Consider the following 22,352-nt stretch of genomic DNA (forward strand, 5'->3'; position numbering starts at 1 on the left):
TCAGGTAACTCCAGAACAAATACAAATATGATTCTTGTCATTGTTCATGTTGGTGTGAATGACCTGAGACGTACCTCCCTGGACTACATGAAAAGAGACATGGAAGAGTTCTCTGATCATGCAGCCCAGGCTGCTATGACCCTGACAAGCATCCTGCCCTCACCAAGAATGAAACCTCAGTATAAAGAAATAATGATCAATTTTGGCTAATCTTCTGGTGTCTTTCAAATGGGATCCATTGTCTGTCAGCCTGGGACGACATGCTCGACAAGGCGCGTTGCTTCGCAAGAGATGGCTTGTACCAGTCACCCCTAGTCTTTTGAATACTGGCCAAGGTTCTTGCTGCCCTCAGAGTGCCTTTTTTAGGCAAGGCTCAAAAGTCAAACCCACCTCCATAAACAGCACAATTAACAAAAAACTGAGGGTTATGCTACTCAACACCAGGAGTTTAAATCTCAAAATGCACGCACTCGAAGCGCTTGTCAGTATGGAGAACGCCGACATCTGTGCAGCAACTGGTTCAAGGCTCCAGAGAGCACCCCAGCACTACTGCGCTACAACTCATACCACACGTTTCGGCCACAGAACATGGACCGAAACACAAAAGGAGGGTGTGTATCCATATTCATCAAGGATACCTACATCTCCAGGTTAGAGGCGCAGCATGATATGTCTGAGATCATCCATGTACAACTAACATCGGGCAAGTCTGCAGTGCACATTGTGGCCTACTACAGATCACCCTCCATGACCCAGGACCACCACTCCACCTTTCTGGAGACACTGGAAAACATGAAGGTCCTACCAAACACCCTGATATTGGGCGATTTTAATTACCCTAACATTCACTGGGAAAACTACTCGAGTACAAATTCCCAGGCCCAGCGCATCCTGGAATTCATCAACTCAAACGCCTTGGATCCGCTGGTAAACTCCCCTACCAGAGGTGGAAACATATTGGACCTGGTCATCACCAACATGGGCGACAGGTGTTCCACACTGGAGGTCAACCCGTCACTTGTTAGATCAGACCATATACTAATCACTCTGGATGTCCACACCCCACCACCCCAACTAAGGAAACCACAGTAAAAAACTTTTCTAAAGCAAACTTCACCTTACTTAAGACAGAGGTGGTAAGTTTCACAGCCCCCACGCTAAAGGATAACACTTCCCAAGATGCAGAAACCTTTACAAATGCACTCTATGAGCACCTACAAGGATGCATGGATCGTGCCATCCCTAGCAAAACCAAGACTCTCTCCTCTAAGAGAAGGAAACCAGTTTGGTGGACCCCTGCAATAAACAAACTATACAATAGAAGGAGGAAACTAGTTCAGGAAAAAAAAGCAAATCCCAAGAATGAAAGACATCCCTGATCAGTATCAGTAAGAAACTAAGGTCCCTCATGAAATCATCCAAGGCTAACTTCGAAAGAAAAATACCAGTGAATCAAAAGATAACCGCAAAGCCTTCTTTAGCTATGTTAAGAATCTAAGTGGCAACTCGCAGATATGCACTGAACTAGTGCTAAATAGCACAAAATATACTGAACCTACTGATATTGCCAACATCCTGGCAGATAGATTCAGTGCAACTTCACCCCCCTCTCACCTCCAAAAGTGTCCACAACAATACCGGAAAAGTGTAGTGTCCCAAAAATCACAGACGTACAGGTGAAAACAGCCCTTTCAAAAGCCAAAAACACAGCGTCATTGGGATTAGATGGTGTCACAGGCTGTGTCTTGCACGAACTACAGAACAAACTAACCCTCCACCTAAACATGTTGTTCAGCCTCTCCACAGGCTACGTGCCCATAGAATGGCGCACAGCAAAGGTTATTCCTCTCCACAAAAGAGGAGCCACAACTGACCCTGGTAACCATCACCCCATAAGCCTGACTAGCCTGGTCTGCAAGGCTGTGGAGCGCATCATCATGGAACTCATTAACAAAGACATTGGGAACCTCCAAACACTTGACCCGACCCAGTTTGGCTTTGTTAAGGGCAGATCATGCCTACTAAACCTGGTTGACTTCTTCTAGACAGTCACCAAGGCCATAGACGAGGGAAAGGTGGTTCACACAGCCTACCTTGACCTCGCCAAGGATTTCAACACCATTCCCCACTCTGGTATTACAGAAAAACTCACCAGCGTGAACATAAACCCCCATGTCACGAGATGGGCTGACAACTGGCTTACAGACAGAACTCACACGGTAAGAATAGCAGGCTCCAGGTCCGACTCTAAACCAGTCACAAGTGGTGTCCTACAAGGCTCGGTCCTGGGACCCCTACTGTACGGCATATACTTTTCTGAAGTACAGGCAAACACAGGATGGCTATGGGTAATCAAGTTTGCCAATGACTGCAAACTGGGAGCCATAATTGACTCTCCGGCTGACACGGACATCCTCCAAAAGGGCCTTACTGAGACGTACACCTGGTGTCAAAGTCATGGCCTCAAGCTAAATGCCAAAAAATGCATAGTCATCCCATTTGGGAAAAACGAAACACCCACGAATTACCACATAGGTGGCACGTCCCATAATACAGAAGAGGTAATAAGAGATCTGGGGACCCAGGTAGATAGTAATCTCTCCTGTGACAATCATATTGCCAAAGTAGTTAGGAAATCCTTCTATCTGGCCCATCTAATTACTTAAGGGTTCACATCTAGAAATAAAGAAATTATAGTGCTCCTCTACTCATTAGACCCATCATAGAGTACAGTGCCCCATTTGGGATGTACCTCACAAGACACTTCCAACAGCTGGAAAAGACCACAAAAGTACCTCACCAAGAGGATTACTGACCTCAAACCTATTTCCTATGCAGCCCGACTGAAAAAACTCCGGCTGTACTCAGTGGCATATCGCTTACTCAGAGGTGATCTCTGCCTGACTTACAAAGCCATGTCCAACTCAGAATTGATGGATATGCTCCACCTAAAGAAATCCAAGTCACTGTGAGCCATGCACTCTAGTGAGCTAAACCTCGCCACAACAATAAATAGAACATGCTGGAGGGATATATTCATGTCAGAGAGACTCCCCATGCTTTGGAATAAAATTCTAAATTACATCAGGCAGAGCCCCTCACTAACACTCTTCAGGAGAAACCTTGACGAGTGGATGGGTAAGAGAAAATACACCCCTTGATCACTTCATTGGCTCTGCTTGACAGAGGATCAGTTAATTAATCAATGGGGTGGCGAAAGCCGAAACACTCTGGCTAGGCTTATAAATGCCCTTGGGCAGATAGCCTAGTACCTACCTATGAACCTATATATATAAGAAATGAAAATGAGGTCTAACTAAAAGTTTTTCAGGCTAAATGGGCAATATTGCTCATGCCTGAAATATTTGTAGACATGTATGTATGTTAAATATATAAATATAATTAAGCTGTTAGAATGGCTATGGTAGGTATAGAAGGTGGTCTCCATTTTTATTTTTTATGTGTAATGGTGTTCTTTAAAGTAATTAGTGTATATTATAGATGTCTTGCATTGTTGCAATTCATCTGCAAATTGTCTCTTTGCAACAAAATATCATATTTGCTGTCAGTTACAATTTACACGGTTTCACTGCAAAACTGTTACATTATATCAAAAATAGCTATCTATGGTTAGATATATCATTAGATATGCAACAGTCAAGTAAAACTACGACTTCACATGGAACCCGTGTGTCTCTTTGCTTACTTATTTATTTTGTAAAATAAATGAAACTATAATTTCACACGGACTGTGTGGCTGTTTACTTATGTATGTATAAAGTTGTACTGGGTAGTTGTAATTAGGAAAAAAATGACTGCCTAATGTTTAGGAATGTACGTGCAATAAAAGCCATAAATTTCTTGTGAGTTCATGATATTTCAGTTATAATTGAAGGTATACCTCTCAACCTCATAGAAGGGAGAGAATAGCCTTAACAGGAACATTTCCTTGGCTAAAGTAATTAACCAAAGTCCAAGATAAGAGTAGGGGACAGTATCTTTACTCAGAAGTGTTACACAAGAACAATAAGGTACAAGAAGAAGACAGTATATGACTTGAAGATGACTGGTCACTCTGTAAGAAATTCCCTCTACCATTTATCCTCCAACTGTTATTAAAGAACATGTCCTCACCGCACTGTCTGCAGCTACACGCACTACAGCAATGGGCCCTGATAACATCCAGGCATTCTTCTTTTTTTTTGTAATTTCTCCAAGTCTTTTGGGCTTCTAATACAATCAAGGGAATGGACCCCATTCCTAAGTTCAAGTATGATTCAAGTTCATGAAGTTAGTATTGTTTCAGTCTTTGATGTCAGCCAGTAGCGTCCTTCGCAGCACCCGCAATGTGCCCATTATGACTCCTCCTGCAGTTCGTATGGAGTTGCATATACTGGGAACATATCCAAATACAATTGTAAATTCTTTTTTATAAGACCTGTTGCTCCTGCTGCTATTGGAACTGTTTGGGTGTCTTTCTTCCATTTCTTCCACATTGCCATGGTTTCTGCCTGCAGATCCTGATATTTTATGACTTTGTGTCTCTGTACAAAAGACACTGTTGTCCCTGGGTGTGGCAATTTCAATGATCAGTGCTACTTTTGTCTTCTTTTCTTGGACCACTATATCTGGTTTTCTAGCATCTGTCTTTTGGACTGTTGGTAATGGGTGATCCCATGTGGTATAAACTTCATTATTTTCTATGACGTTGTGGCTCATGTTTCCAGTGTTTTTCAGCCACTTAAGTACCATAATGTTTGCACAATGCCCAGTGCAACAGTCTCACCACATTATGCCTTTCAGTATACAGTCATTCTGCCATTAGTGTCTCGCAACCAGCACAAGGTGTGACTGTTTCCAATTTTGTTTTACAAAACATACATTGGTCTGTTTCTCCCACATGTTCAGTGGACTTTGTAAACTAGTTATTATGTAGCCCACTATCTTGGGCCACCAATATTAACCTTTCATTTTTTTGGTTTGAATTTACCTCTCCTTAACCATTCTTGCGTTTGTTCCTGATCAATATGATGTTCTTCCAGAAGTTTTCTGTACTTGCAGATATATTTATATTGTTTCCACATTTCTTGCCTTCTCATTTGGTCCTTCACCTTATGGTATTTCTTTTGTTTTTGGGCACATTCAGTTGCTGCCTGGTTTTTATATACTTTTGGTTTGATTTCCATTCCTGCGTGATGTTGATATGCTTCTGCTCAGTTAAGCAGAGAAGTCAACTTAGATTTATTCTCCTCAAGTTTCAAAACTTTTAACTACATTTGGATCTTGTGAGGTCAGTAGATATGTGTGGAGTCCCACGATTGCAGATCTATACCTGTAATCAATTTCAAGGAGGCCCACCCCTCCTTTGGAATGGGAAATATATAATCTTGGTGTACACTGATTTTTATAAATCATTTGGTGAGCATGAAGCATCATTCTTGTTTTAATATCTAGTCTATCCAACACTTTCTGCGACCAGTCACTCCAAAACTGTAAGTTAGGACAGGAAGAGCAAATTGATTAATAGCTTGGATCTTGTTCCTAGATGTCAATGCTGCAGGATTAAATCAAGTCTTCTAAAGTATTCCTTACTGAATTTTACTCACATTTGTTCATGTTTTATTGCTGATCCTTCACCAATTCAAGTATTTATATACTCTTGCCCAAGTTCTTTTATATCACATTCTTGTCCCAAACAGATGTTTTCCTGGTGCTGCAGTTTTCCTGCTTTAAAGATTGCTTTTGCACATTTATCAAGACCAAATTACATTGTAATATTATTTGAAAAAGTTTTGACAACCTGCAGGCAGCTGTGCTTTAAGATCCTCATCTGATGAGTTATACAGTTTTAAATCCTTGACAAAGAGAAGATAAGAAGTAATTAGACTTTGTTGCTTTCTAGGAGCCAAATTATAGCCATGGTGTAAGCTGTTACGTAAACAGCTTAATGGGTTAATGGCAAGGCAGAAAAGCAGTGTTGACAGAGAGTCATCCTGGAATATCCCCCTTTGAATTTTTATCATTGGGATAATAATCTGTCCTTTATCATGGCTTAATTGCAAAGTAGTCTGCATTGTTTCATGGTTACAGTAATGCAGTCAATCAGTTTAGGGTGTATCTTATTCATTTTTAAGCACTCTTTTACCTATGAATGAGGGATACTATCATATGCTTTTTTTGTAGTCAATCCATGCCATACTTAGATTCTTCCCCTTTTTTACAGTTCTCCACTATAACTTAATTTAACAAAAAATCTGTTTTTCTGTATGACTTTCTTTTATTGCCTTCTACATAATTTGAAACATGGCCTGGCAGGCCCATTAGAATCTCTATTCAGCCACAGCTTCCAGACAGGCTTCATCCCTAGGGAATGGAAGACTGCAATGGTCATTCCTCTACAGAAAAATGAACCATCAACAGACCCAGGGAACTACAGACCCATAAGTTTAAACTAGTCTTGTATGCAAGGCCATGGAAAGAATTATCATGGATCTTATAAGTAAAGACATAGGAAATGTTCAAATACTGGACCCATCCCCAGTTTGGTTCCTTTCATAAAGGGTAGGTCACACCTACTAATAAACCCAGTGGGCTACTTTAAGAAGGCTGTTTTGAGCCATGAATGATGGGCAGAAGAGTGCATACTGCCTACCTCAACCTGGCAAAGGCATTTGACACAACACCTCACTTGGGTATTACAGACAAACTCACACATTTATCTCTATGTAGTCCGGTGGATAGTCAAATCGCTCATGAACAGTACACATGAAGTTAGAGTGGGCAAATCCACCACCACTGGCTTGTTACTAGTGGTGTTTCAAAGGGCTTAGTACTGGGATCTCTCCTGTTTAGAATATACTTCTAAGAAGTCATAGCATGTAGTGGGTCTTTGGCTGACCAAATTTGTTGCTAACTGCAAGCTGGGTGCAACGATTAATTCTTCCAGAGATGTAGATATCCTTAAGGAGGGTCTGAGAGCCAGGTAACTGGTGCTAGAACCATGGCCTAAAACGCAATGGAAAACAATGCATTTTTATACCCTTTGGGAAGATGGCTGTTCCTACAAATTGCAACATTGATAACTCTCTACTAAGAGTAGACCCCATGGTAAGGGACTTGAAAACTCAGGTTGACATTAACCTGAAGTGTGATCGCCATGTGTCCATGGTGGTGGGAAAATCCTTCTGTGCAGTGTAAGTTAGGCCATGGCATCAAGATATAAGGAGATGATAGTCCCACTATTCCCTGCTCTCAGTAGACCAATAATAGAGTACAGTGCACTCTTTGGCATGTACCTGACCAGGCATTTGCAACAACTTTAGTGGGCACAGAGATTTCTCATTAAAAGAATACAAGATGTAAATACCATGTCCTGTATGGACCACCTCAAAGCTTCATCTCTGTACTCAGTCTTCTACAGCCTACTGAGGGAAGATCTATGCCTGACCTACAAGGCATTCTCCAATCCAGCCCGACTGATCTGCTGCACATTCACAAAACAAACAGCACAAGAATTACCCAATCTAAGGATCTAAACCTTGTCTCTGACCAAAACAAAACATGTTGGAGGAACAGGTGTGGGTTTTAGAGATTACCCCTTCTCTGGACAGACTCCACATTTATGTGAAACACAACTCTTTTCCAAGCCTATTTAAATAACATTTGGACCAGTGGATGGGAAATCATAAATTTCACCCCTGCTTGTCACCTGTGGCCTTTATGGGACAGCAGCAGATTGTAGATGCTCTAAGGCACAGGCATATACTAAAGTCATTCCAGTGCTTGTGCATAGATTAAGAAAATTGGGGCATGAATGGCTAGGCTTAAAAAGGCTCTAGGGCCATTACCTGGTAACCTCGTATGAGAGTTTCTTCTCATGAGTTGCACATGCTTGAAATTGCTTTTGACCCTGGCAGATATTGAGCAGAGGTCAATTTCAACGTAACAGTAAGAGCCTAAATTGCAGTACAGCTTATGCCATGACAGATAAGTATCAGGAAAAGTATGGTGAAGTCCTCTTAAACCAATTTGACTGATTGCCTTTGTCATGTGAAACATTTTCCTTTGTGCAGTTAACATTTTAGTTTCAGTAATGAGCCATAAATATTAAAATATGAGCAGTAAATGCTACAGCTAACACTTTATTTTTCAGAACATAAGTCCTTAAGATGCCACGCCACTGTTCTGCAGCAGGTTGTAAAACCAGAGACACAAGAGAAACTCGAAGTAAAGGGATCTCATTTCACAGGTGAGAGTTCATTCTTATTTGTATTTCATTGTTAAAATATCTGAAATACAAAGCCGTATGTTTACCATAAGGATTATAGCTGCAAGAGTTCGTAAAATAAATAGGGAGTAATCAATGGTGGATGTTGGTCCTTAAGTCTGATCTGTTTCAGCAGTTGGTTGTTTGTAGGGCAAGACGGACGGAGGCTGTCTTGATTCCACAAGTTTTTAGGGGCTATTGAATATAAAGAGAAAAAAAATGTGCACTGTACTTGCAACTCTTTTTTTTTTTTTTTTTTTTTTTTGACAGTCTGATTTGTGCAGTTTGATGTCTTTACTTCACTATTTCATCAGTTGCTGCCATACATATGAATGTTAGTGCAAGAAATCTGGACAAAGCCTAAAATAATGGGGAGACAAGGGCTCAAAAACAGGGACAGATTTTAAACTTTGCTCTTATAAACGTACAAAGTTGTTAGAATTTGTGTTAGCTTGCATTTTTCTGAGGGATGAGAAGGCTGAAACTCAAATGCAAGTTATTCAGTGACTTTAAACGTCAGTGATTTGCCAGAAACCCGGAATTTTTTTATGAGGAACAGACAAAAAAATGAGACAAAATTCTTACCTATTCTATGAAAATCTGGCCAGCGCATGATTGCTGACATGCATTGGCATCTGACAGTGCTAAATGCAAATGTTCTAGATCTACTATTATAATTATGAGTAAATGTGTATGGCTTACTATTTCTTTGATTATGTCCCAAGAAAATATTACCAACAGGTGCTGTTGGGGACAATGGATTTTTCCAAAAGAGTATAATCTGCTGTATCTTTTTCAGCAGAGAATCACAGTACAGATAACTGTGTACACTATGCTGAGAGTTACAAAAGCACTTTAGCTAAGAGATGTGGAACTTTGTAAAGTTTGTTTTAGCAGATGAGTGGTTGGTCATACTCCTGTTTCGTCGAGGTCTGTAGCTAAGACTACTTTCGCAAGAGGAAGCTTATTTTTAACCTTGGAAGGCACTGTATATCAGTCATGTTTTTGTATATATTTTTTTATATTTATTCTTTGTATTTGTTATTACAGTCTAGTGTTCTTCTTCCATTGTTGTTTTCTATGCTTAGAGTGTCAAAAGTTAATCAGATACTGCTTTATGGACTACACAGAAGTCATCTGAATTTCTTGAAGCCTTTCTAAATAGTTCAGTTTTTTCACCCTATACTTTTTCTAGTAAGGAACTGTATCTTTTCAAATGATTTAAAATGTCTTTTTTAAGGCTACATCATGCATCGTTTTCCATTATTGGTAAGGTCAGTGAGATGTAGAGTAATGGAGTAATCTCCCTGAAATATGAAATTGCTCTTACTGCAGTTGTTGGAGTGTGGCTCATGTTCATTTCATCCTACAACCCCTCTGCTTCAGTAGGAAGATCTGGGAGGGGAAACTGCATAGGGACAGATGAGAGCACTTCTGTTTGGGCTTTCGAGGAGCGGAGATCTACTTGTTCTGTTTCATTGCTGACCAGACAAGTTCCCTTTGGGGAAAAACACTTACATCTTTTAATTGTATTGTTTTAGTGTACTTTCTCTGGTTAGGAAAGTTATTTTTGTCTAGAAGTTTGTATTTTGATGGACTGTCTTGAGCCTTGACTGTATTTTGAAGCAGGAGCTCCTTTTTTCCCCATCAGTTTTAAAGGTGTTAAAAGTTTTCAAAACTATTTTTTTTCCTGTGGAGAAATTGTATTTGTTTTCCTATTTGAGGCTGTAAAGTTTATTAAAATGCTTTTTACTGTGTTTTTGTGGGGGAAAGTATTTTTATCTGCTTGTGCTGCTCATTTTCAAGGAAAGAAACACTATTTTTGTTTTGACGTACAGCAACTATGGTCTGGAGGTTTGCCATGTCCTTTCTGACTGCTGTTGATTATAAGTGGGGTCCCCTCAGTGGGCAAGGGAGAGTGGCTTCTTTTGGTCCTAATAGAGAGGTAGCAGAGGTCTTCTTTGGTTAGTAAGAATGTTGTATCCATTCCTGGGGAAGCTGCTTCTGCCATTTACTGTTCTGTTGGCCCATTTTTCCTGTCAAAAAGAAATAGAAAACTAGGCATGTATTTGTTCCTGCTCATTTTTTTTCTGGGCAGGAGCTCTGGGCATAATTCAGGCTAGTGATTCTTCGTATAAGGCGGTTTCTGTTAAAAGAAAAAAGGATGCCTGAAGAGATTGAAGATTATGAATCTGAACAAGAAGAAGAAGGGACAGAAGCAGTGTTTTCAAATTGGATTCAGTAGAGATCACAGTATCTGACTCCTCCACTGGGGGGTTCTCTTTCTCTGAAACTCTCTTGAGAATGTGCCAGTGTTCTTAGTGGGCTATGATTACAGGTCTTGATTAAGTTTGCTTTGTTGCATTCTCAGAATCCTCTTGATGATGTGAAAAATGAGATTTCCAATTTTATTTTGGATAGAGATGTAGGTATTGGTCCCTCTGCTGCAGAGGTTATCTAAAAATGTGAGAAGGGTTCACTGGTACAGGGAATCTCTTAAGATTTTTTTAGCCCTCCTTTTCCAAAATTTCCAAGGGATTCTTTAACCCTTTGCCCAACAGATGTTTAAAAAGAATGGCAAGGGTGTTCCAAAAAGTATTCAGGAACTCCGCAAAACAAAGGACAGTCCAACAAGTGAAAATAGCTGTTTAAGGGAACCTGTCTTTCCCTCTCACCCTGGTAATCCTTTTTCCCTTCCAGAGAGTCTGAATCTCACCTTCTTTCTTTGGCAACAGATGGGTTTAAGTAAATGAGTTCAGAAGATCATTCATCAAGGTTACAGATTCCTCCTTTCCAGGGAGCAATTCCTCATCCATCAGACTAGACTCTTATTTCCCATGTCCTTCAATATATGTTGTTTTCGGGAGTAATAGAATCAGTTCTCCTTTGCGGTTACAGTTCTCCTTCGCAGTTTGGGAAAGATTTTTATTCAAGAATGTTTTTGATGTCAAAGAAAGAAAGTGCTTGGAAACCAGTTCTGGATATCTCTTTCTTTCCTAAGCCAATTTGGGATAGTGCCAAAGTTCAAAATGCTGTCACTTCACAACCTGTTCGTTACCCCTTCTTCCACATTTGTGTCCTGTTAACACTACATTTAAAAGATGCTTATCACATCCCTATTCATCCAGATTTCGGGTGTTTAAGGGTTTGTATGTCTGGATCACATTATTGATTCTGTCTCTTACACTTTGGACTATTCACTGCACTAACAGTGTTCAGAAAATGCCTAGCTCCAGTTATAGCTCATTGCAGGCTACAGGATGTCCACTTTTTCCAGTATTTAGATGATTTTGTTATCTTTGCAGAGTCCTTTTTAAAGTTTTAGGAATCTCTAACTTGGGTGAGAGATTAGTTGCACAAGATGGGATTCCCAAGAGAACATTCAAAAGTCCTTTAGTCTCCATTACACAGGATAATGTTCCTGGGGTGTCTGAAACACTAAAGTTCAAAGAGATTTTCTTCTACAGGAAAAAAGCATAGATCTATATCTAGATCTGTTTCAAGAGTTTTTTTCTATCAGGTTTGGTCTCAGCGAGGGAATACCTTAGTATTTTTTGTCTCATGGCATCTATGATTCTCATGATACCTTTTGTAAGACTCCTCATGTGAAAGATACAGTGTTATCTTGCGTCTCTTTGTTCCCACCACCAATACCCATTATCTTTTCAAATCCCAGTTCTGTGATTTGTCAGAATAGAGATCAGCTGGTGGAGACAGTAAATATCCCTAATTCCAATCCCCCCCACACATACACTGCAAAGCAGTCAGTTACCTTAGATGCCTCGGATTTCACTTAGGAGTAGTTTCAGGAGGAATAAAAGTGCAAATTGTTTGTTTGGGGCACCAAGGACAGAGATATGCACAAAAGTATAAAAGAGATGTTTGCTTTAATCAACTCATTCAACTCTGAATCATCATTGGTTCCCTGGACTACTTCAAGTTATTCCTGACAATACCACAATCAAGTGGTACATCAGCAAGTGAGGGGGAACCAGATCTTAGCCCCTCTGCAGGGTAACTATGTTAGCTTGGGATATAGCTTTACAGCACAGTCTCATTCTTCTGGCATCCTACATCCTGCCAGAGCAAAATTGTGTGGTGGATAAGCCGAGCAAGACCAATGTAGACCCTCATACTAGGTTGGGGTCTTCCAAGATTTGATATATCTTTGGGGGAGATGTTCATCGTGTTTCACTGTTGCAGTCATTACACTTGGGTTATCCTGCTGGCAGGCGACCCGTAGTCGGCCCGAGTTCCAAAGTCTTGGTCCGGCGTCGGTTGCTGTCACCTCTTCCCTGACGTCAGTGCGCCAGGGGTATAAAAGTTGCAACCGACGCCATTTTCTTCAGTCTTTCTTGCCGCACGGTGCCCGAAGCATAAACAGTTCGCAAGTGCCGGTCAGCCAACTCCTGAGATTTTCAAAATTGAATTTCAGAACCGAAGTCTTCAATAGAGCTAAGTACCCCGTTGGGGAAACTTTTTCTTGCTCCAGACCGATGTCAGTAAAAGTTAATAATTGTATTTCTTGTGGGAAGCAAATACCTCATAAGGACTTTCACTCTTACTGCATTCCTTGCCTAGGCCCTGACCACGACGTCACTAGTTGTCGGTTTTGTGCTAGATTTAATAAACGCACTATTAAATGTCGGTTTGATTTTGCTTTACATTATTTTGGATGAAGATTTAATTACATAATGCCGTCGGAACAACCGACGACCGGAATGTATAAAAAACATAAAGACAAAGAGAAAGACAGGCATCCGAGGTCCAAAACCGATGATGAAACCTCTTCTAGGCCAGTCGCCGGTTCGCCGGTTCTCAGTGAGGTGCTTTCGCAGCCCCTGACACCTGCTACCTCAGAGCCACAGGCCGCAACCGACAGCCACGTGGAGACACCGAGGCCTGTGGAAACTCAAGGTATTGGGCCTACGGAAAATATACCCTCAGATGGGTCCGGAGCCGCTGAGCAGGCACCGGCTTCTGAGGGTGTTTTCAGACCTTCACAGCTTACAATTAAAGCGACTACAACAGCAAAGGCAAAGTCAAACACACCATTAAAGACAAAGAAACAAGTGCAGCATTCTCCAGAACAGTCATCCATGCCTAAGAAACAGATGCTTAAAATGGCTGAAGACCTTATTACTTTAATCAGGGGCTCCCATCCCCCTCCTGACAAAAGGCCTAGGCAAGACACTGATTATGATTCCTCTGATCAGGTTTCCATTTCTTCTGATTCTTCTTCTGACTAGGGCTATTTTCTCCCTCCCTATGAGGACTCTGATGCTGAAGAGTCCATTCCTTCAGCCTCACCGCCTGAGGATTACTCTTTTGGGGAAACCCTGCACGCCATGAGGGAGCATTTCCATTGGGAGAGCCAGGATTACTCAGAATCCAAGAGAAGGCTCAGAGATTTCCTTCTGTTGCCTCAGCACAGGCCCTTGGCTATCCCCCTTGTGCTTGATATTGTTGATGTTTTTTCTGAATCCAGTCTGTCTCCAGATTCTTTACCCCCTGCACCAGTAAAGCCAGACAGGTACTACCGGGTCCCTGACTATCATAAATTTCTTTACAAAAACCCCGCTGCGGACCCAGAAACTATTTCTCAAGGTCCAAAAGGGGTTAAAGCTTCCACTGCCAAAAATCCTGTCCCCTCAGATAGGGATTCCAGAGCTCTGGACAGATGGGGGAAAATGTTTACACTTCTGCTACTTTAGCTGTAAGAGCTTTAAACTGTCAGTTTCACATGCTTAAATATCAGCAGTATCTCATGTCATTGTTAAAGCAGAAAATGGTAACAAATATAGAAGATCCTGACCGTAAAGAAATGCAGGATTTATTGCATGCAGTTGAACAAGTGGGAAAGCATACTCTGCAATGTGGTTTTGATTCATTAGAGGCTTCTTGTAGAGCCGCAGTTACAGGCTCAGTTATTCGAAGGCATGCTTGGTTGAAAGAACAAAGTTTACCTGACCATGTTAAAATGAAATTATTGGATGCTCCACTACAGCATGATACTTTGTTTGGTGTTAAGGCAGAAGAGGTGTTAAAGAAAATGGAGGATAAAGTAAAGTCAATGCAAACTGTGAAAGATTTTTTACAGGTTCAGCCACCTAGATTTAGCAGAAACTGGCCTTCAAAAAATTGGTCCTTTCCAATGTCAGATAGGCCACAAAGAGGCAGATACAGACGCCCAAGAGGCAGATCTCAGCCCCAAGGCTCCTACAGACCTAAACAATGGGGTGCTTCAGCCCCCAAAAGGAGGAGAAGACAAATCACAACCTTATAGGAAACGGTCACAATGACTTCCCTCTGCAAATGCCAAGCTCTTACCAGTTGACAGCACCCCTAGGGGGAAAGCTAGCACTTTTCTCAAAAAATTGGCACATGATCACCCAAGACCAATGGGTGTTGAATATAGTTTCTCAAGGGTACAGGTTCCACTTCCACACGCTTCCAAAACCAAAAGGTATGCCAAACCTGCCACAAAACCAATGGGCAGAGGCACAAAAAAGCGATTGCAGCTCTTATGGATATGGGAGCTATTCAAAATGTTCCACAAGAAGAACAGGGCCAATGATTTTACTCACGACTTTTCCTAGTACCCAGAAAGGACAAAGCATGGAGACCAATACTGGACCTGTCAATCCTAAATACTTTCCTGGATGTTCCAAAATTCAAAATGTTAACACTACAACAACTCTTGCCCATGCTGGGCAAAGAGGCTTGGCTAGTTACTTTGGATCTCAAGGAGGCATACCTGCACGTCCCAATCAGGCAATCGTGCAGAAGATACCTCAGATTTATAGCAGGCTTAATGCATTATCAATTCTCTGCACTGCCCTTTGGCTTATCTACTGCACCCAGGGTCTTCACAAAATGCCTGGCACCAGTAATTGCATTTTGCAGACAAAAAGGAATTCAAATATATCCCTACTTGGATGACTGCCTTATTCAAGCAGAGAGCAAGGACATTCTTCTAAAGCACCTGGCGTTTGTAAAAAGATTACTAATTTGCCTAGGGTACACAGTAAACGAAAAGAAATCAAAACTAGTGCCCTCTCAAGAGATAATATTCCTGGGTGCAAGCTTAAATACAACTACCCAGATGGCTTATCTCATGCCAGACAAACAAAGGCAACTGACTCATTACTTTCAAATGATGGCAACAAAGACCCAGCTCCCTGCAAGAAAAATTCTGCAGGCCCTGGGTTTCATGGCATCTTGCATTCTACTAATTCCATATGCCAAACTGCATATGAGGAAACTACAATGGTACCTAAAAAGTGTTTGGACTCAGCATTGTCACAGCCTAGAGACAATCATAACCTTGATTCCCTGCCTACAACAGGAGTTTCGATGGTGGTTTCAGGCCTGTCACCACAACAAGGGACAGCCTTTCACCTTACCTACAGCCAGGCAGACAATAACAACGGATGCATCGGATTACGCCTGGAGAGCACATATGGCAGGAAAATGTATTCAGGGCATGTGGCCCAAGAAACAAATGCATCTTCACATCAATCAAAAAGAGATGCTAGCTGTACAGAATACCCTGACAGCCTTCAAAGACCTAATACATCCAGGACAATTATCAATAAAGACAGACAATACCACAGTTATGTGGTACATAAACAAGCAAGGGGGCACACATTCCTACCCCCTATGCAGACAAGCCATGACTTTGTGGAACACAGCACTGACCTACCAGGTACATCTGCAAGCACAATTCCTGCCAGGAACAAAAATACACTGGCAGACGAACTAAGCAGAAATCTCATGGATCCTCACGAATGGAAGCTAAATCCACAAGTGTTCAACATGATAACGAGGGAATGGGGACGCCCAGACATAGATCTTTTTGCCTCCCCTCACAATTGCCAATTACAGAAATTTTGCACAAGGACTTATCACTCTCAAGCATGGAAAGTTGATGCTCTATCTTTCAACTGGAAAAACCTGACAGTCTATGCCTTCCCTCCGATGCCTCTTCTCACCAAGATGCTTCTGAAAGTCAGACAAGAGAGGCCAAAAATGATCCTGATTGCACCAGACTGGCCACGCCAGCACTGGTACCCAATCCTAAAGATTTTGTCCCAAGGCCCGCCTTGGCCTCTACCTCAAATCCCTCATCTTCTGACACAGCAAAACAATCAGATTCTGCATAGTCATCTCAGAACCTTAAACCTGGCAGCATGGCAGATAATGTAGCCACTCAGACTGCACCTCTCTCTAAAGCTGTTATGGATGTAATTTTGGAAGACAGGAGACCCAGCACTAGGAAATCTTATGCGGAAAAATGGAAGTGATTCTGTGCTTGGAACCAGGCACAAGGGCTCGACCCACTGGTCCCTAATATGCCTCAGATTTTACAATACCTGACTGAGATGTTGGACAAAAGACCTATCTTTTTCTTCTATTAAAATCCATGCCTCTGCCATTTCAGCTCATTACAATACGGATCCTCCTATTTTTTCACATCCTCTACTACGACAGTCCCTCAGAGAGGCAAAGAATATAAGACCCCCTAGGAGAGCACCAGTACCTACTTGGGACCTCAATTTTGTTTTAGAAAAACTAACATTGCCTCCTTTTGAACCAGCCAGCACAGCTGATCTAAAATTCTTGTCATGGAAAACTGCTCTACTCCTAGCAATAACTTCAGCAAGAAGAGTTTCAGAGTTACAGGCATTGATGGCTGTGGAACCTTTCCTCATTTTTCACCAGGACAGGATTTCTCTAAGGACGAACCCAACATTCATGCCAAAAGTGGTCCCCAATGTGGCCTTAAAACAAACTATTCATTTGCCTACTTTCTACCCAAATCCCCAGAATAAAAGGGGAAAGACTTCTGCACTCTTTGGATATACACAGGCAGCTACGATTTTACTCGGACAAAACAAAAGCTTTCAGAAAAACTGAGCAACTGTTTGTAGCATATGCTGCAAGATCACAAGGGAAAACCTTTTACAAAGCAGACAATCTCCAAATGGATAGGACACTGCATCCGCTTCTGTTATGCACAACATGGCAAATCTGTGCCTAAGGGCATCAGGTCTCATTCTACCAGAGCAGCAGCCACTTCAGCAGCTTTCCTCAGAGGGGTACCAACCAAGGACATATTAGAAGCTGCAACCTGGAGCTCAGTGCACACTTTTACCAAGCACTACCACCTACCTCTCTACTCCAAATCCAGAGCAGGCTTTGTCACTGCAGTTCTGCAGGGCTTGTTAGCCTCACCAAATCCAATCTAGACTCAGCCACCCTACCTCAGCTTTGGGATTCTACCCAAGTGTAATGACTGGAACAGTGAAACACGATGAACATAGTACAGTTGTGTACCTACCATAAATGTAGATGTTCGAGTGTATTCACTGTTGCAGTCCTGGTTACCCACCCACCATCCCCCTCTTTGCTGGGACTACTCTGTACTTCTCAACTCTATACAACCTATGTGGTGTATTTGCTTTTAGAAGAAGGAAATGCTTTTAGTGATATATGCATGGTTGTTTGGCATATTTTTATCTTTACAGCCTTCATATCTGGGGGCACCTGACATCTGGGGCAAGAAAAACTGAAGAAAATGGCGTCGGTTGCAACTTTTATACCCCTGGTGCACTGATGTCAGGGAAGAGGCGACAGCAACCGACGCCGGACCAAGACTTTGGAACTCGGGCCGACTATGGGTCGCCTGCCAGCAGGATAACCCAAGTGTAATGACTGCAACAGTGAATACACTTGAACATTTACATTTTATGGTAGGTACACAACTGTACTTTCCTCTTTGCCTCCTCACTGAAAAATAAGCAGGAAAAATTCTCTTTCAGGACTCCATGCAAGAAGGCCTGGAAGACCGATGCTATTTCCTTTCCTTGGACAGGAATGCTCTTTTCACTGATATCCAGGATAGTGCTGAAGATTTTGGAAGGAATTCCCCAATATCATTGTAATAACTCCCTTGTGGCTCAGGCAACAGTCATATGTTGCGGTATTCTTTGCATGCGGGATGACTGCCCTAGGTGGTCCTGACGTCTGGCCAGTATACAAAAGCCTTTTACTACTACAGATTACAAGGGATGTCGCACATAGGCCTGCGTAGGCCGTAAAAGTGACATCTGCATATATTGTGCTCAGAACTTGTCTGCTGCCAGTCCGAATGCCATCTTTGACCATCGGTATGCTCACCTGAGTTGTTTGCTGGTATATGAGATTCAGATAAATGCCCCACTGGGGGTTTTCTTTTTACCTTTTGTTACTGCTGTTGTTTGAGGTTACATGTCATCCAAGAAAGCAAGTGTGGCAGACAAATCCAACATCAAGATACTCACAATCAGTGCCTTTTCCGCTTAGGACCTAACCACGACTGTAAGTCTTGCCCAAACTGTCAGGCATTTGTTCCAAAAACCCTATGGAGCCACCTTTCCTTTCAGCATCCACCTTGAAAATCAGAGGTTTAAAAGGTTAACGTGATGTTATGAAGGGTATGTTGGGGCCTTATGCTAAGCCTTCAAAGAAGGCTAAGAAACTCAAACCTGTTACTTTGGCTGCACCTCCTATTCTGGACATCCCTCTCGAGGCCAGTGAAGACATAGAGGTCCGTTTAGATACTGAGTTGGATTCCTTGGCTGGTACTGCTTTAAAGGCCGTCAGGGGATTCATCTACTGGCTTGTCCTCAGTGGTTTGCAGACATCACTTCAGACAGACAGTGGAAACTTAGGCTCACTGTTACAGAAGGACTTCAAAGTATCCAACAGATCTTAGTCCAGGAGGATGTTCTGATGGGGGTATGCAGGGTAGATGTACATCGGGGCCCCTCCACCTTGTACAAACCTGATGTCCACCTTTAAAGAAATAGAAAACTAAACTCGTTTCTGTTCCTCAGGAATCATCGTCTGATTGGCCTTTTCACAAGGCCTATTTAATGCCTTCATGGCTTTAAGGCCTGCCTCAGGGGGTCTCCTTTCTAAATTCTTCCCCTCACAAAAGGGTTAGGGAACAGGTTCTTTCTGATGAGGATTCCTCAGAGGATGAATCCTTGGCTCACTCTGCCCAGATTATTTTCCATTTGAGTATGCTTTCAATGAGGAAGAATCTAATGTCATTGAGTCTCCTGGTGAGAGTGTCACATTTGAGGAGACTGTTGCATGGATGAGGGAGCACTTCAAATGGTACTGCTCTCAAATGTCTGAAGTGCAGAAAAGGTACTGTGATTTGCATCAAATGGACTCTTCTTCACCATCTGCTGTGCCTCCTGTTTTACTTGCTTTTCTTGATAACTTCTCTTCTGCATCAAAGGCTTCAGTTACTCAACCTCCTGCCTGTTAAAGGCCGGATAGGTTTTACAAAATTCCAGAGGACTGTAAATTCCTTTACAAATGGCCTTTTGCAGATCCAGTTGTGGTTTCTGTGGCTGCTGATAAATCATCCAGAATTCTGCCATCCACTTTACTACTCCTATTTGATAAGCAGAGTAGAATTATGTAAAGGTTGGGGAAAAAGGTGCACACCTCAGCTACACTGGCTTATCGTGCCATCCCCTGCCAAACCCATAAAACTAAGTATGCCTTGGCCCTTCTGTCTCATGTTGCTCAGCTTCTCTCTGACCTTCTGGATTTGGAAGTTGTCTCAGTGCTGCTCTATTCTGGGGGCTTCTTTTGAGGTGGCCCATTATTCCTTTAAATGCAACTGTGATGCAGCTGAAGCATCTTCTAGAGCTGTTGCACATGGGCTCGGTCTTGGAGATATTCCTGGTTGAGGCTTCAACTACTCTCCGATGATTTTAAGGCTACGATTATGGATACCCTTTCAGGTAATAATGCCTTATTTAGTATGGCTGCAGGTAATTTGCTAAAGCCTCTGCAGGAGAAAGGTAAAGAGTTACAGGATTTAAGGCACATGTTTGTGTCTCCAGTTCCTAAATTTCAATGGAATTACCTGTTAAAACTGCTTTTTTTAGGAAACAATCTTGGACTCTCATTCCAGAGGTAAGAAGATGGCTAGAAAAGCTCCTGCTTCTAAACCTACTCAGTCTGCACCTTCCCAGAAACAGTCCTTTTCTGACAAGCCAGGTAGTCCTGTGATTACAACCCATGCCTCTTGCACATCCCCCTTTCTCAGCATCTCTCTCTCTCTCTCTCTCTCGCTTCCAGCCTGGGAACACACCACTCAAGATTCTTGGGTCCTTTCCATTATCCACAAAGGGTACTTCATGGTCTGGAACTCTCTCTCTCCCTTCATGGGAATTCCTCGACCACCGTGAGAACAATGTTGCTTCTTTCCAGAGGTGCTTCAGGAGCTGAAATCTCAAGGAACTATACAAGAAGTTCCACTGAAGCAAAGGGGAAGAGATTTCTATTCCAGGATGTTTCTTGTACCCAGGAAAGATGGCCCTTGGAGACCCATTCTGGACCTTTCTCACTTCAACACATTCCTAAAGGTTCTAGCCTTTCACATGCTCTGTATAGACTTAATTTCCTGTCATCCTTCCATAGGTCTTTCTGTCCTTCCTGAGTATCAGAGATGCCTACCCTCACATTCCCGTTCATTCCCTCTACAGGAAATTCCTGCATTTTTTTTCTGTTGCTTCTTCACATTTTCAGTTCTCTGCTTTGTCCTTTGGTCTCTCTGTGGCAACAAGGGTATTTACAAAATGCTTGGTTCCTGTCATTGCATTCTGCAGAATCCAGGGTATACAAGTCATCAATTATCTGGATGACCTACTGCTCCAGGGATCACTTCCAGAGATTTTGAAACCGCATCTTTTCATCATTTCCCTTCTGCAAACTTTGGGTCTCACAGTAAATTTCAAAAAACCCTCCCTGAACTCTTCACAGGACCACATCTTCCTGGGGTGCAGGATACAGACCGACCTAATGTTGGTTTCCTTACCTCCTCAAAAAGTTCTGTTTCTAATCAACTATTTCCAGAACCTTCTTCCTTTGCGCCCTCTGACAGCCAGGGAGTTTCTCAAGCTGCTGGGGTTTATGGCATCCATTATCCTCATGTTGCGTCTGGCTAAACTGCACATGAAGAAATTTCAGTGGTTCCTAAAGTCAGTTTGGAGACAGTATCTGCACCCATTGGAGTTTGTCCTTCCTCTTCTTCCTTGCCTAAAGAGGGAGCTACATTGCTGGATTTGGCAGTTTTTTACTAAACCCAGGCCTTCCTTTGCAATCCTCTTCTTCCTACTCAAGTTTTGTTCACAGACGCCTCAGACATGGGTTGGGGGTGCAGCCTTTTCAAACTTGAAAGTACAAGGCCTATGGTCTGCTTCTCAAAGGTAAAACACATCGACATAAAAGAGATAAGAAATGTTCTGCTGGGTCTTCAGGCCTTCCATATTCTTTTACGTCCTGGACCCCTAAAACTGTTTACGGACAACACCGTATCGCTTTGGTATGTAAACAAACTGGGGACAAAATCATATTTTCTTAGGTTCATAGGTTCATAGGTTTATACTAGGCTATCTGCCCTAAGGCATTTATAAGCCTAGCCCAAATTTTTGTGGCTTACGCCACCCCTTATATGAAAAAATACTGTGCCCATTAGTTTGTTGTGCCTCTGTCCAGCAGTGACACAGAGATGATTCCCGGGGTAAACCTACGATCTCCCATCCACAGGTCTAGATTTCTCTTGAACAGAGTCAGCGAGGTGCTCTGCCTCACATGGACCGGGATTTTATTCCACAGCATAGGGAGTCTCTGAGTGATAAATCTATACCTCCAGCACGTCCTATTTATATCCGTGCTAAGGTTTAAGTCGCTTGCTCTAGTGGTTTTGGCGGATTTCGATTTTTTTGAGGTGGAGCATGTCCATTAATTCCGGGTTGGACATGGCCTTGTATGTCAGGCACATGTCACCTCTGAGCAGACGGTATGCGACTCAATAGAGCTGCACTTTCTTCAATCTGGCAGCTTTTGACTGATTTTGGAGTCCTTATCCTTTTGGTGAGGAACTTTTGGGGTCTCTCCAATTGCTGCAGATGTCGGGTGAGATACATCCCGAATGGGGCATTGTACTCGATCATTGGTCTGATAAGTGAAGAGAACAGGGGAACAATGACCTCACTAGATCTGGATGTGAATCCCT

General features: G+C 42.3%; 1 protein-coding gene across 1 annotated transcript in view; it reads left to right on the plus strand.

Moving 5' to 3' along the window:
• THAP7 (THAP domain containing 7) overlaps window positions 1–22,352 on the plus strand; it is a 558,991-nt gene that overhangs the window by 133,659 nt on the left and 402,980 nt on the right. Inside the window, exon 2 of the mRNA XM_044059751.1 lies at window positions 8,153–8,248. Within this exon, the coding sequence (XP_043915686.1) occupies window positions 8,169–8,248 (80 nt within the window). The 5' untranslated portion in view covers window positions 8,153–8,168. The remainder of the gene's footprint in view (window positions 1–8,152; window positions 8,249–22,352) is intronic.

This window comes from Protopterus annectens, chromosome 17.part0 (genome assembly GCF_019279795.1).
Source record: "Protopterus annectens isolate FY-2018-M chromosome 17.part0, PAN1.0, whole genome shotgun sequence".
NCBI classification, from domain to species: Eukaryota; Metazoa; Chordata; order Ceratodontiformes; family Protopteridae; genus Protopterus; species Protopterus annectens.